The 14,767-nt window shown below is 36.2% G+C and overlaps 1 protein-coding gene across 2 annotated transcripts in view; it reads left to right on the plus strand.

The window, feature by feature from the left end:
- ube4b (ubiquitination factor E4B, UFD2 homolog (S. cerevisiae)) overlaps positions 1-14,767 on the plus strand; it is a 102,402-nt gene that overhangs the window by 42,753 nt on the left and 44,882 nt on the right. Inside the window, exons 8-13 of one of the 2 annotated variants that reach the window (XM_051930237.1) lie at positions 1,286-1,399; positions 8,229-8,370; positions 10,282-10,382; positions 10,573-10,687; positions 10,794-10,877; positions 13,267-13,323. In XM_051930237.1, coding sequence (XP_051786197.1) covers positions 1,286-1,399; positions 8,229-8,370; positions 10,282-10,382; positions 10,573-10,687; positions 10,794-10,877; positions 13,267-13,323 — 613 coding nt within the window. The remainder of the gene's footprint in view (positions 1-1,285; positions 1,400-8,228; positions 8,371-10,281; positions 10,383-10,572; positions 10,688-10,793; positions 10,878-13,266; positions 13,324-14,767) is intronic. The other variant, XM_028807804.2, reaches the window with a different exon arrangement.

The raw sequence follows: 14,767 nt of genomic DNA on the forward strand, positions 1-14,767 counted from the left end.
TTGACCATTGTGCTGTCAGGGTTCCCTAAATAATGTAGTACTTTCGACCTACATAATCCAGTTCACGGTAGTAGGGAGCAGGAGCTTATACATGGCAAGATCCAAACTTGTATAAATGGACCTACTCCATAGAGCCCATTCAAGAATGCATACATTTCCAATCAAGCAAAGGACAATTTAGAATCTCTAGTTAACCTAATCTGCTGGTTTTAGGGATATTGGTATCCACCTACAAATTCCCACTTTCTGTGGTTACTGTGTGCATATATATAATATTTATTCATCATCGTCTAGATGAAGGCCTCTTCATATACATACACCTGAATGTGTGTCTGTCTATCTGTCTGTCTATCTATCTATCTGTCTCTCTCACCTTTCATATCTGTCTATTATATAGGGCCTGTCATATCTATCTATCATCTAGTGTCTTTCATATCTCTCTCTCTCTCGATAGATATACAGGGTGGGCCATAAGTTTTCATACATAGGATAAACATTTTTATTTTATTTATTTATATTTTTTGAAAAGCCATTTTTATTTATATAATATGCTCTACATGACTGCTATTGTTTTGAAAACACATTTCAATCCTGACCCAGCCATCAGTATGATTTCAATTCATTGCTCTTTATTCAAACGCATTTTTTAGGGTATCTGAAACATAAATCATCTTGGGGAACGTATCGCCAACGCCATTGCAAGCATAACTGCAGCTGTTCATCAACTACGTGTTCATCAGCAATGGCGGACACGTATTGTAATGTGTTTTCAAAACAATGGCAGTCATGTAGAGCATATTATATAAATAAAAATGGTTTTTCATAAAAAACTGTTTATTTTTCCAATGTATGGAAACGTATGGCTCACCCTTGTATATCTATATAATAGCCAGTTCATTTGTATTGCATTCAGACAAGCAAAAGTCTAGAAACATGTTATGAGATATCAGATCATGTGGTGTAATGAAAGTGTATTTTTTTAATAAATCAAGTTGTATAATAAAGCTAAGTGAGATACAAGTATAAAATCAAACAAAAAGAAAAAAATAAAAGCTTTTGCAGCTCATAACAAATTTCTACAGACTTGGCCTGCACTATGTTTATTTTATTATTTTTTTTCCTAATTATTAGAGTCTGAATTTCCTTGTTTCCTTAATTTAGTAGCATAGTTTCTGGCACTGTTTAATATTTTCTGGTTTATATTTTTATTTGTATATTTTACATTCCATTCTCTTTCACCCTATTCATTTCACCATATGTGTCTCTGCCTTTTCCTGCTTTATAGTATTTACGACAGCTCCCTCTCATTTCTCCTCTTTGCCCTGTCTGATGTTTCTGAAGACAGCAGTGATGAGGAGACAGAGGAAGAAGACTTTTCTAGGATCCAGTTTGGGTCCAGGTACCTGTGTTCATTCAGTGTTCAGTAATTGGCATGCACAGAAGCTAACCACTCTCACAAATGCTACCCGGCTTATATGAAACACAGTTAACTGCTTTTTACTTGCTTGCTTTTCCATTTTTAAATCTTTAGAACTCTTGCAATTTTGGAAAATATTATAGTGTGTTCATATAACCAGATTGTTGTGTGTTGTGGAGCTTATTCTTGTCTTTTTCTTACACGTTTTCTGTGATAGTATGGCTTAATATAAGGACATGGTGGCACTTTATGCTGCCAAAGTATTTTACCTACAAAACAGATTTTAGGAAGACACTGAATTGACATTCTCCAGGGATTGCTATGGTGTGGTGTACAGGTAGATCTATTTATGCATACAGTATATAGGTTACCAAGACTATGAATAAGTAAACTTTGAGGATTCTACACATCCAAGTAAGAGGTGGCACAAAATAGAGACTGAATGAATGAATGAATGAATGCTTGCCAATGTCTTTACCTTCAGTCTCAGGCTGAAATAGCAGCTTTTGGCTTTGCTTTGCGATTTGTTTATGAAACTATATGTTAAAAGACATGAACATTTAATTTAGAGAGGAGTGTCTTTCTGTAATAATAAAGCAAATTGGATCTGACAAAATGAACATTAGGCTTTAACAATATTATGGAATTTTGGTTACTTTGAGCATCTACATCAGAAATTTTTATTTTGTAATTTTTTTTGGCCAGTTCTATAAGGTACTAATTGGTTAGTGTGTCTCACTCTAGAAGTCTTTTATACAGTAGCTCTGTGTGTGTGTGTATTTTCTTTTTCTACCCCTCTGCTTTTTTCTTGGTACTGTTAATATATTATAAAAGTAACAATGCTAAAACAGGCTTTGATCGCCGTTAATAAAAAAAATAAATAAATAATTGATTTGGTATATTGGCTAGTCTCAAAACCAGCAACTGCTTTTTTAAGCTTTACATTAATTTTGCCATTTGAGCTTATTTATGCAATGGTACTTGAGGAAGCATATGTGCAGTTTTGCTGCATGGATTTTCTATAAACAGAGAGTATCCAGGCAAACCTTAGGAGAGAGGGATGGCCACAATATTGTCTTTTGCATTAAGGAAAGCAGAGTAAGAAACTGAGAACAGGAAATCATCATATATATAATATTATTATTGTTTAGCTTAGCGTAAAGTGCATGAAAATGGACCCCTGCAACTGAAGAGAGTGTCTTTGGCAGAAATTAAGATAAGCTTCTTTAATGAGTTTAGAACTTTTCGTGTTGTCCTTTTAATTAAAAGGCACACTGCTTGTCTGAATGAGGACGGTGAGCAAGCTTGCATTTAGTACAGTAGCTCATATATTTTACATAAAGGATAAAGAATTTGCCTTTGCTGCTTAGTAAACAATAGCCTTATTAGCTTAACAGCCATATTTTTCGATATTACTTGCATACTTATTAAGTATGTCAGTCTTGTTTTCCTCTTGATTTACATCTTTTGATCATTTAATTACAACTGTGGCTTATTGTCGGCATTTTATTCTCTTAAATGCCATGTGTATTATGTATATTTTATGCATGTTTTAGTAGTTTATAAAACTATGTTTGTAATTTTTTACATTGTTTTATTGTCACTGAAAATAGATAGGTAACATCTGTGGTTTGCAATTTAATTATAAAAATACCTAAATCAACACTTCAATATAGAATATAAGGCTTCTGGTTAAATAGGAGCTTATAAAGCAAAAATGAAAGGACAAAGAAAAAAAAGGGTATTGGAATTGACTAATAGTCACATGAATTTAGTGAAAAGTTGGGGAGATTCTTCCTTTTTAATTGTTTGGCTGTTTTCTTTATGCCTGACTGACCCAAAAGGCACATTTATCCTTTATAAAGAAGAACGAGTGGTGCATTTGTCATCACCCAGATTAATAAATGTATTAGTGCCTGAGGTCAGTATTATCACTGTCTGTAATTCCTGTAAGCAATTATGTATTATTATTACTTTTGCAAAACACATATAAGGTTCTGATTGTATATCTTCCATAAACTGTGGTTGTTTCTTTGTCTGGCATTAATCTTTACATACACTCAGCAGATTGTGTGAGAGCCTTTGTGTCTTCATTTGTGATGGGCCTAAAGAAACACACACATCTCAACTGTTTTTTGTTCATTAGCATAAAAAAACTCTTCCTGTTACCTTTTTTTTTTTTATATCGATGTAGACATATCTGCAGTTTTTTTTGTTTTTTGCACAGTATATGTGGCAATAATATTCACACATGGCACTGTTTTGTGTTATTATGAATAAAAAAATGTATGAAGCATTTGGTTCTAAGTGGTTGCCTGGAGACCGTGGCACAGTACCTACTGTAAATATTTTTCATTGGCATTGCTGTCTTAATGTTTTGTGAGAGAAATGGTTTAAGTAATTTTTCACAATGTGTACTGTTTGAAATACCAGGTACAACAAATCCTATCTTACTTACATTGTAAGAACAAGAATATTTCTATTTTTATAAATTTTGTACACTGCATCTCTGTCAATTCTGATAATGTAAATAGACTATCCACTTTATACCTGACTATTGGCATACTCTGGGTGATTCTGCATTATTTTATGACCTGATTGAATGAAATGCATATGGTATCTGTGAGATATATATTCATCCATCCATCCATCCATTTTCCAACCCGCTGAATCCGAATACAGGGTCACGGGGGTCTGCTGGAGCCAATCCCAGCCAACACAGGGCACAAGGCAGGAACCAATCCCGGGCAGGGTGCCAACCCACCGCAGGACACACACAAACACACCCACACACCAAGCACACACTAGGGCCAATTTAGAATCGCCAATCCACCGTGGGCGGCACGGTGGTGCAGTGGTAGCGCTGCTGCCTCGCAGTTAGGAGACCCGGGTTCGCTTCCCGGGTCCACCCTGCGTGGAGTTTGCATGTTCTCCCCGTGTCTGCGTGGGTTTCCTCCGGACGCTCTGGTTTCCTCCCACAGTCCAAAGATATGCAGGTTAGATGGATTATATATTCATTCCATTCTCTTATATAAAACCCCTGTGACAATACATGTTTCTGAGGTTTTAATTTTTCAGTTAGAAATGGTATGAACGATATAAATAAAGACATTGTTAAAAATACTTTATATATAAAGGAAGCCTTCATTACGAAATAGGTGATTTACATCTAGCTTGGGGTACTTAAGTTTGTTTCCTCACATGCACACTGCTATCAAGATACTGCAGTAACTTAACTTTCTGCACTGTTGATGTTGAAAGATACTTCCTTCTCACTGTTATGCAGAGTGGCATCCACAGTTGTTAATGAGTTTTTAACTGTGAAGTCATTTTAAAATCACAAAAATGACAAAAATATTAGGAAAAGCATGTATAATTGCTAGCAGCACTCAACTGATGGATGCCCCAAGCCCACTTTTGGCAGTGTTACAAGAGCCTTATGACTGCAAAGCAAACACACTTCAATGAAAGCAGCACCACTGCTCGCATGTTAAATCCCCTCTTTCCATACAGAAAGGAGGGTTAGCTCTTTGGCATACTCATCATGGTCAAAATGGCAATAGCATAATAAGTTACACTCTACTAATTACTGTGGTTTTCGTTTTACGTGCATTTTGTATGCCATTGTCTTTGTTTTGAAGTTCAAATTTAGTGCCAAGTTTAGAGTTGTAGGTAGTTTTAATGTCAACATACTTGATATGTTTTAGGGTGGACAAATATGGCAGTGAAGAAACGGTGAAATGTCTATTTCCTTTACCTCAACAGCCATTTGTCACAGAAGGGCATCCATTAAAAATAACTTCAGCAGTACCAGCATACTCTTGGAGAAATTCTTATGTTTGGTCTTTAAGTTTCATGGCCCCAGTGCTATTTATTTCAATACTCTCCTGTATGCCAGCAACATTTCTGTACCTTAACTTTCTATTTTCACTTTGAGAACTGGTGAAATATTCTAACACTCCTGATGAATATTTTGTTAAGTGGTTGTGGAATTTTAAAACAGTCTTCCGTCATTATTAATGCTGTGATGACCAAAATCAGAATGCTTATTCTCTACAGCCTCCCCCAAAACTTTGCATGCAAATGCTTGACTGGTGTCTTAACTGTGTTGTCTAGTATTTAAAGATATCCTCAATGATATCTGTGTATTTTATATAAAAAAAAAAAACCTGGGACGAGTCAGAGAGATACTTTCAAGTCTGGCGAGACGAGACTTTCTGCCAAGAGATTTAACCATGCCAGGGGCCAGAAATAAAAGACAGAGTAGATGACAAAGTAGAATGTCGTGAAGAGGTCCCAAAACACTGGCGCAATACAAATGCAGAGCAGGTTAGAGATAATGAAAATACTAAAATTCGAAAGTCTCAAAAAAAATGATAGCAAAGATCACATTAGCACAAACAAACTGAAATTATTACTTGGTGAAATAACGGAACAGCAAAAAGAGATCGAATATATTGTTCGGATTTAAACTTTAAGTTGGAAACTTGTAGCTCGTCTAATTCGTATTGCCATCAGGTAAAAATAGTGTTTTTTCCCAATGAATGAGGTGTATCCGCAAGAATTAAATTTGTTGTTTGGTGAAAGTGAAATCCACATATGCGAGCGGCAGAGAAGTGAAATGGCTGGCGCATAGCACAGGCCGGGGGGTTGGTGAGCAAAGTAAGCAGGGGGCAAAGCTTTTTTTCTAATTTTGGTTCTGTACATTACCACAATGAGTTTTAAATGAAACAACTCAGATGCAGTTGAAGTGCAGACTTTCAGCTTTAATTCAGTGGGGTGAACAAAACGATTGCATACAAATGTGAGGCAACTAAAGCCTTTTTTAACACAATCCCTTCATTTCAGGGGATCACAAGTAATTGGACAATTGACTCATAGGCTATTTCATTGGCAGGTGTGGGCAAGTCTGTCATTATGTCATCATCAATTAAGCAGATAAAAGGCCTGGAATTGATTTGAGGTGTGGTGCTTGCATGTGGAAGATTTTGCTGTGAACAGCAAACTGAACTGCAATTATATATATATATATATATATATATATATATATATATATATATATATGGAAGCGAAGGTCTGTGATACGGTTTGCATATTTGCAGTTGGAGATCCACGAAGGGAGAAAAAACTAATCACGTATCATAAAATAGTTTTATTCCTGAGCTTTCAACCCCTATCAGGGGTCAGAGGAGCCCAAGTGGGGCATCAGAATAGCACATAAACCCACGAACAATCTGTGCATGGTCCTGTTTAATGCTAAAAACAAGAAATCGACAGCCGAAACGCAGTTTATAGTATTCCATGCAATTCTTGCTCAGCGGTATACATAGGACAAACGTCAAAAAGAATTTCAACATGTGTACAGGAACATCGCAACGCCGTCAGAAGAAAGGACGCACTATCTTTGATATATGCACATACTAAATCGACAGGACACACATTCAACTGGGACAACGTAAAAGTAAAATTTAAGGCCAGTACAAAAAGTGCCAGAGAGTTGGCCGAGTCTTGGCTATCAGATGAAAACGCCATCAACAGACACTTGGACATAAATCCAGCATATGCCAACTTAAGAAGGACATGTACACAATAATTAAACTATACAACCCCCCCCCCCCCTTGATCATACTGACTTAGTCACCTCCAATACTGAATGTGTTGCTTATATATAATAAAAAAATTCGTAGTCAGTGGTTGCTGTTAGCAAGCCATAACTGGTACGTGTTTCTGTATGTGCCACATGAAACAGGCTGATTTGAGACCCAACTCACAATCTCAGAGCTTGAGGCAAAATTAGCCAAATAGACCCACCAATCTCAGCTCTTACAAATTAACGTTTCAAGGATCAGGCTCCATAGCTATCAAAGAATCCACAAGTAGACTTGATATACATCATCCTTTCTTGTAGACAATGGAGGCATGATCCTGCGATTATAGTAAGATTTTTTTTACAGTAAAATTTTTCTATTGGTTGGAGTGTTGGTGTATTTCATACTGCAATGAAAAATAGTTAAATTAGAAATAAATGCCTAATGTATGTATTACATAAATGTCATCAAGTGGGAATTTTATTAACAAAACTTTTACAGGGTGAATTTGTAAGGTGGGGCAAAGTTAATTCTGCTGTGTCACAGAGTCAGCATCTTGGGTATTACTGTCTTTGTGAAGTTTACATGTTCTCCCTGGGTCTGCAAGGATAATGTTAATAGGCAGGGTTCAATGTTGGAATTAGCATGACACAAAACTGATATTTAAATTATTTGAAAAAGAGGGTACCTATATTAATGTTAATATATTTTGAAGCTCTTCTGAAAATATTGATCAAATTTTTATGTATTCAGTGTTTTAGATTTAGATCTTGGAGAAGAGAACTTATTAATGAGTCTAAAGTAATGTTTTTTTCGCAGTTTCTTTTGGAAATTAAAAATTTGATTCCATTTCAATGACAACTTTGTGTTAGGTAATTTCTTTGAAAGGAAATGGAACTGTTTAGCACATACAACATTTTAGCCACGTTAACTAGGCTGCTATATAGCCTTTAATTCATGCTTGTAAAGTACCATCACACATTCTTCTTCCAGATCATTCATCAAGGTAGAATCTCATTACTGCCATCCGTTTTATGGTTGTCATACAAAGCAGCAGCATATAATGAAAAATGTTTGCACGAAAGGAAGGTGACTCACTGTGCCAGAAAATGATGGTGCAGTTAATTCGGTATTAAATAAATAAATGTCTCCCAGGTGTATAACTCAAGCATCTGCACAAAAATTTTTTGTTTTGACTTATTTTGAGAACTTCTTTTTGTTAGCCTCAGTATGACAGGAGGGATTGCAGCATCAGAGTCCAGCAGTGACCGCTTCACCATTGAACCTTGTAAAGAGACTGAGATGTTAAACTACCTCATAGAGCGCTTTGAGAGTGTTGGAATAGAGGAGAGGAAAGCGCCAAAGGTGGGCATAAGTGCTATCTATTATGTTTTTTTAACTTTATAATTTCCTATTGAGTATTTTCATGAAGGAAATCTTGTTAACCTTGCTCATCTTTTTTACGGTGGTGTCCTTTACTTTAAAAAGCAGTCTAGAAAATTCAAGGACTACTGGGAAAAATAAATTGTCAAAAAATGTCTAGGTCATTATAGGATATTTTCATCTTGATCATCTATGGTCTCATAATCTGCTGTACTGTTCTAGACTTGATGAAGATTATCTTTTTAATGGGTTGAGCAAGACAGAACAGACTTCCCATTCTCCAGCAGTAGTTTTTAATTTTTCTGCCTCTTTCTTGTTGGATATTCTAAAAGTCTAATAGGATGGCCATGAAATATAATCCCACTAGTTCAGTGATGGCGAACCTTTTAGAGACCGAGTGCCCAAACTGCAACCCAAAACCCACTTATTTATTGCAAAGTGCCAACACAGCAATTTAACCTGAATACTGAGGTTTTAGTTTAGAAAAAACAACTTGTACATTAATATCTTTTGTCTTAAAAGAAAAGCACAATAACATAGCTTTCAATGATACAAAAAACTTTTTATTGAAAGGTAAAAGTTTGCATTTGGCACGCTTTTGAAAACTTAATGCGATTTTTTGGTGTTGTATGCAAGCTGATTATTTGTCTAATCTTGGCTCATACGTTGTAAGTTTGAGAGCAACACATGCAGCGTTCAGGTCATCTGTTAGTCTGTTTCTGGTGACAGATTTGATATAATTCAAAGCAGAAAACAGCTGCTCACACGCATAAGATGATCCAAACAAAGTAAGGAAAGCAATCCCAAGTGCTTTCATTGATATAAAATTATTTGGCAGAGAATTCCACACTTTAAGGATTTCATTTTCAGAACTAACTGTGCTATCCTTTGTCATCCCTTCTATCTTCTCAAGTGTTTCACACAGGTCTTCCCCATTAACCTCCGTTCCCGTTCTCTCTCTCTCTCTTTTTTTCCCCTTTCCATCCGCCTCGCTCTTCTATTTATTACGGGGATGTGGATCAGGTGTGCCGATTAGCCGCTCCCGGCAACAATTACAGATGTGGACGACTCCTCACCTTTGCACTTAAGCGAGGACTGCCCCATCACGAAGCTCCTGGGAACTGCTCCGACAACAATACCACGCCCCAATCTAAGCCGCCAGTGCGCTGATTATCTATTAAAACTTGCCTTTTCAATTTTGAGTTGTGGACCCACTATACCACATCCCCGCCAAACTAGCTCCTCTCCAACCCCACCACGGGAATCACCTTCACCACAGACTCAACAGGCTGCCATCCGCACCGTATGTGAGCCGCCTGCCTTACCCCAGACAGGGGAGGGAGGTAGCGCTCCCATTGGGCTGCTGGGCAGAGGGGTGGGTGATGTGAGAAATGTCCTCAGGCACGCGTGGAGAGGGGGAGGGGAGTGGAGCAGCCTGGCCCCACATCCCTCTGGCTTTCTAGTAATGAATTTTGTGCTGGGGCGATGGCGCGGGTGCCTGCAGAGAGGGCTCTGAGTGCCCCCTCTGGCACGTGCGCCATAGGTTCGCCACCACTGCTCTAGTTGGTACAAGGTTTTCTCCCAGCTGGGCTTCTCTAGCACACTCCCTCTGGGGATGACCAGCTTAATCCTCAGCAGATGTCCAAAACTATTGCCTTTATCAAATTTCAAATTTTGAAATAAAATTCTAAAGAGTAATTTCAATTTATGGAAGTAATTCTTTACTATGTTTTTGTTTAAAAAAAAAAAAAAAAATTTGTTGTACAACTTTAATAATGTTTACTTTTAAAAGAAAAAATAAATGTGACTGCTGGAGGACCAGTTCTATTAATGGACTATAGGATACATGACGTTTAGGCTTTATTTATATGAGTGTTATGTGTTTGTTTCCAGATGTGCAGCCAGCCCTTTGTCAGCCAACTCATGAGTAACATTCGTTCCCAATGTATTTCTCATGCTGCTTTGGTGTTACAGGGTGCACTTACACAGCCAAGGTTAGTAAAGGAGGTATTGATTTTAAAATGTCAACATATTTTAAGTCCTTTTGAGTGAAACTGGTTATAAAAAGCAAAAACATTTTATGCAAATTGCATGTATTTGCAGATCAAAATATTGTGTGTCATAGGAAGAAGAATCTTAATCAGTAGGTATCAGATGACATCCTTAATTGTTTATCCTTGATAGATCTCAACTACAGCAGTCTCTGCTGGTCCCATACATGCTATGCCGGAATCTGCCATATGGATTTATTCAAGAACTGATACGAATGACTCACCAAGATGAAGATTCTTTCAGACAGGTAGGACGATGAAATGATGAAAAGGTTAATTTTTCCTTTACCTATTATGCTGAGCTTTCATTTTCTTTAATAACATCTTAAAATTTTTGTAATATTTGTTTTGCAGATATTTGTACCAATACTTCAGGGTTTGGAACTGGCAGTCACAGAATGTTCTTTTGACACTGATAATTTCAAATATCCTTTAATGGTAAGAAAAAAAAAATTAATTACATATTTAATCCAGACCTCCTTATAAATATTTTAGTGGTCCTTCCAATCATATAATGGAGTCATTAAACCTCAAGTGAATCCACCTTTCGTATTTATTATTTTCAAATATGATCTCTTGTTTCAGTCCGAGAAGTGACATCAGATTACTTTTAGATCGTAATTCATTGAAACGTACAGTGGGGCTTGTAAGTTTTGAGGTGTTTGATCCATGTATGCGGTAAGATGCTGATATTCCGGTGTCTGATTTGAAGTCCTCTCTAGTTGTTTGAGAGAATAGTTCAGCGGCGAATTTCACTGGGTTTGAGCTTTCACAGTTTTCAGGGAGACCTTCAATTCTGATATTTCTTCTATATCCATCTTCCAGCACAGTTAGTCTGTCTCCAAGCACTTTGACTTGGATTTAGTAGCCATTGCTTTTTCATCAGTAGCGGAAGCCAGTTGTTCAACTATTTCAATACGAGTCATGAACATTTGTTTAATGTCTTGAAGCTGAGCATCAAGTGCTTTAAATTTATTTTCAGACTTACTCACATTTTTCTGTTGTTTTTGTTTTTCCTCAGTTTTTTTTCTAGCATACCTTTTAAAGATTGCCTCAAAGCGATTACTTAAACATTTCTCCAAGTTTTTAATATCTTGAAACAGCTTCTCATTTGTCATGTTTATGTCCATTATATCCTTTGTGATCTTTTGTATTGCTCTTTATGTCCTCCCGGAGAGTGGTAGTTATTACAGTGATCATTGTGGCGGTAGTTACCTTTGGCTCAAACTGTTCGTTTCAGTTTTCTCCGAGCTCCAAGGATGTAGTAGCAAGCCAATTGGGAGTAAGTGCCACTGGCTCACAGTGGGTAGTTGACAACATGAAAACGTAGGCAATTTTCAGTTTCAATGAACCTTCTGGAATCTATGAGGTCTCCTTGCCTGACTCACTTGCACTTTTGGTCCTACTTTCGCTCTCAGCTGGAGGCGATGCTACGAAGTCAGGTCCCGGGAGATCCATTCTTTCACCTAAACCAGGTCAGTCTCTGCCAGGCTGCATGTTGAACTTGAACTTGAAGCCTGTTTAGACTTAGAAAAGACAGCTAAAGCTTCATCTGTTTCTTTGAGCCTTTTTCTGCCAGCCATGCTTATGCAGGTATATACTTGTATTTGCTGTTCTTGAAGCCCCTCGGGTTGAGTAAATACATGATACCTCGGGATGATAAAAAAAAAAGGAAAAATAACACTGCTGCTAACGAAGTTCCATCTCAGATGTCCATCTCCCAAAGTGGATGAGACCAAATTCTGGTGGGGTCTTTTTGACTTTGATGTAGTGTAAAAGGAAAGAAAAAAAAAGAGTATTGGGTTGCAATATTGTGAATGAAAAAATTACTCTTGTATATATACTGTATATTCTTGAAAATGTTTTGCAATTATGGAACATTTATAGAGTACCTTTCATGTAACTCACTTTAGAAGATGCTTTACAGAAGCTGTCATTTTAAAAACAGATAGACATGTACAGTATTTAAAGTCTACTGATCATTCCAATAGAAAGTGAGAGACAGCAGGGCAGCTCTGTTATTGATCCGAAATTTTTTTTTTTTATGGGCTAGTTTATTGAGCAAACTCTGATTGTTGAATAATTGTCCAAATTGGAAAATGAGCACAGAATACATTTGTTTTGACATCAAAAGCCAAATGGCAGTTTTACCCTGACTTTACATTTTTATATTCGACTGGAGAACTAGATACACACAGCTAAAAAGCAGTGGGTAAATTTAATAATTATACGGAAATGAAAGCAGAACTAATATTCATCAATTTAGTACGATCCTGTTTATATTTAGATGCTGTTTTATTTCATTACACTTTGTGTATTGTAATTTTCTTGATTCTCTTTCTCTCCTCTCCTCCTTCCTCAATTCATGGTTCAAATAATGTTGGAAAAAAGCTTTATCACAAATACTGCAATTAATATGTAAAACATGAATTTTAATACGGAACAGTTTAAAATATTTGAATATTTGCTGCTGTTCTTGAATTGTCTATATTTTAGTGTAAAAACTTGCTTCAAAATGTATGAATGTCTGTACGTTTAAATATTTCTTATTTCCAGTCTAAGCTGTAAGATCTTGATACTTCCTGCTTTTACCACTGTTTACCACAACTACCTGCACTAGGTGAAATTCTTTCTTACTGCAGCTAAAATGAGATGAAATTGAACATTGATGAGAGATATCTGTGTACATATTCAATGTTTTTATTCTTATAGTACTATGTGCTCATCCATTCTTGGAGTTTGTAGTTTTTAAATTTTGCACCTTGCTCTGTGTTCATCACAAAACAAGTTTAGTTTTCTAACTTAATACTCTGTTCATCAATTTTAGGCATTGGCTGAACTATGTGAAATCAAATTTGGGAAGACACATCCAGTTTGCAGTTTGGTAAGCATACAGCTTGAAAGATAAATGTGTACCTTTTTATGCTGCTGAATCAGTGCCTTCAATATTTTGCCCAATTCTTTTTATAATGTAACATATATACCTAGCAACTCATGTCAAAAGAACGTCATTTTAGACACATTGTATTATATTTATCCTGTAAACACCTGCAGTTATAAGGTTCTTAAAGCATTTTTCTAAATCTGCTAACTAATCCATTGAACTTACATTAGCATTGTAAAGCCACAAACAATTTAGGTTACTGTATATGAGAACTTTTCTTCGTCATGATTGCCAACTTCAGCATTAATATTAAGATTAAGCAGAAACACAACGTCTATCAGTAATATTTAGTGATAAATGTGCTAAAGTACAGTACTGAAATTGAAGCAACACCAGTAAAAAATGTGTTGCTTGTTTAAAGAAAAAAAAAAAGTAAAACAAAATAACTTGATAAATCTAAGCAACATTGAACTCCTCCGATATATATCACCTTGAGCATATTAACTTAACATTTTCCTTTCATTTTTGTGATTTCAATGTTTCTTGTAAATTAGTAGCACAGTCATTTCCTCTGATGAAAAATTTCACTACTTCATAATTTATATAATTCATAATATTTAAGAAATAATAAAATATTAGTGCATGCCAAATAACATTTTTTGGTAAATACAATACCAGCGTTTCGTATTTTGTCAATATTATGGAATACCAAGAATATTTTTATATGACTCATATGCACTTGTTTTGAAAATAAGAATTTTGGAGGTAAAATACCAATTACAGTATTTAAAAATTCAATCATAAATAATAAATAAAAAGTGTGGATTACATCCTTACTCTGGTAAGTGTTGTAATGAACTCAGATATTAAGAAAGGTGACCTTTAAAATGTTGCCCATTAGCACAATTGACATCTGTGCTAATTTTATAATCAAGCTATTTACACTGATTTCAGATTTTTGCAAGTCTAAATTTTCTCCTGTGTATAGACAGACAAGTTTACATTCTCTCCCCGTCTTTTCAAACGCCTTTCCCAATACAGAACCACTCGTTATATGCATGCAGTGTTCAGACAGTGCTGTCTTGGTCTGTGTATAGTGTTCTTATCATGTGGATCAGTTGTAATGGTATGCTCAATTCCTTCAGGGCAACCCAAAGGTTGTCATGGTCAATGCAATCAAATGCTTTGCTGAAGTCAAAGAAACACATTTAGACATCTTTTTGATACTCTCCAGAAGCCATCTTGCAGATCAGGATGTTCTGCTTTGATGATGGGGCACAGGTGGTGTTGTATGATCTTCACGAGGAATTTGCTTGCATGGGGAAGGTGGGCTATTGTGCGATGGTTTGCACAGTCCTTTGCATTGCCTTTTTTGTGCAGCTGGATGAATGTCAATATTTTCCAATTCCTTGGCCTTCTACTGCTTTCCCGATCTTCTGGGAAA

This window comes from Erpetoichthys calabaricus, chromosome 8 (assembly GCF_900747795.2).
Source record: "Erpetoichthys calabaricus chromosome 8, fErpCal1.3, whole genome shotgun sequence".
NCBI lineage: Eukaryota > Metazoa > Chordata > Cladistia > Polypteriformes > Polypteridae > Erpetoichthys > Erpetoichthys calabaricus.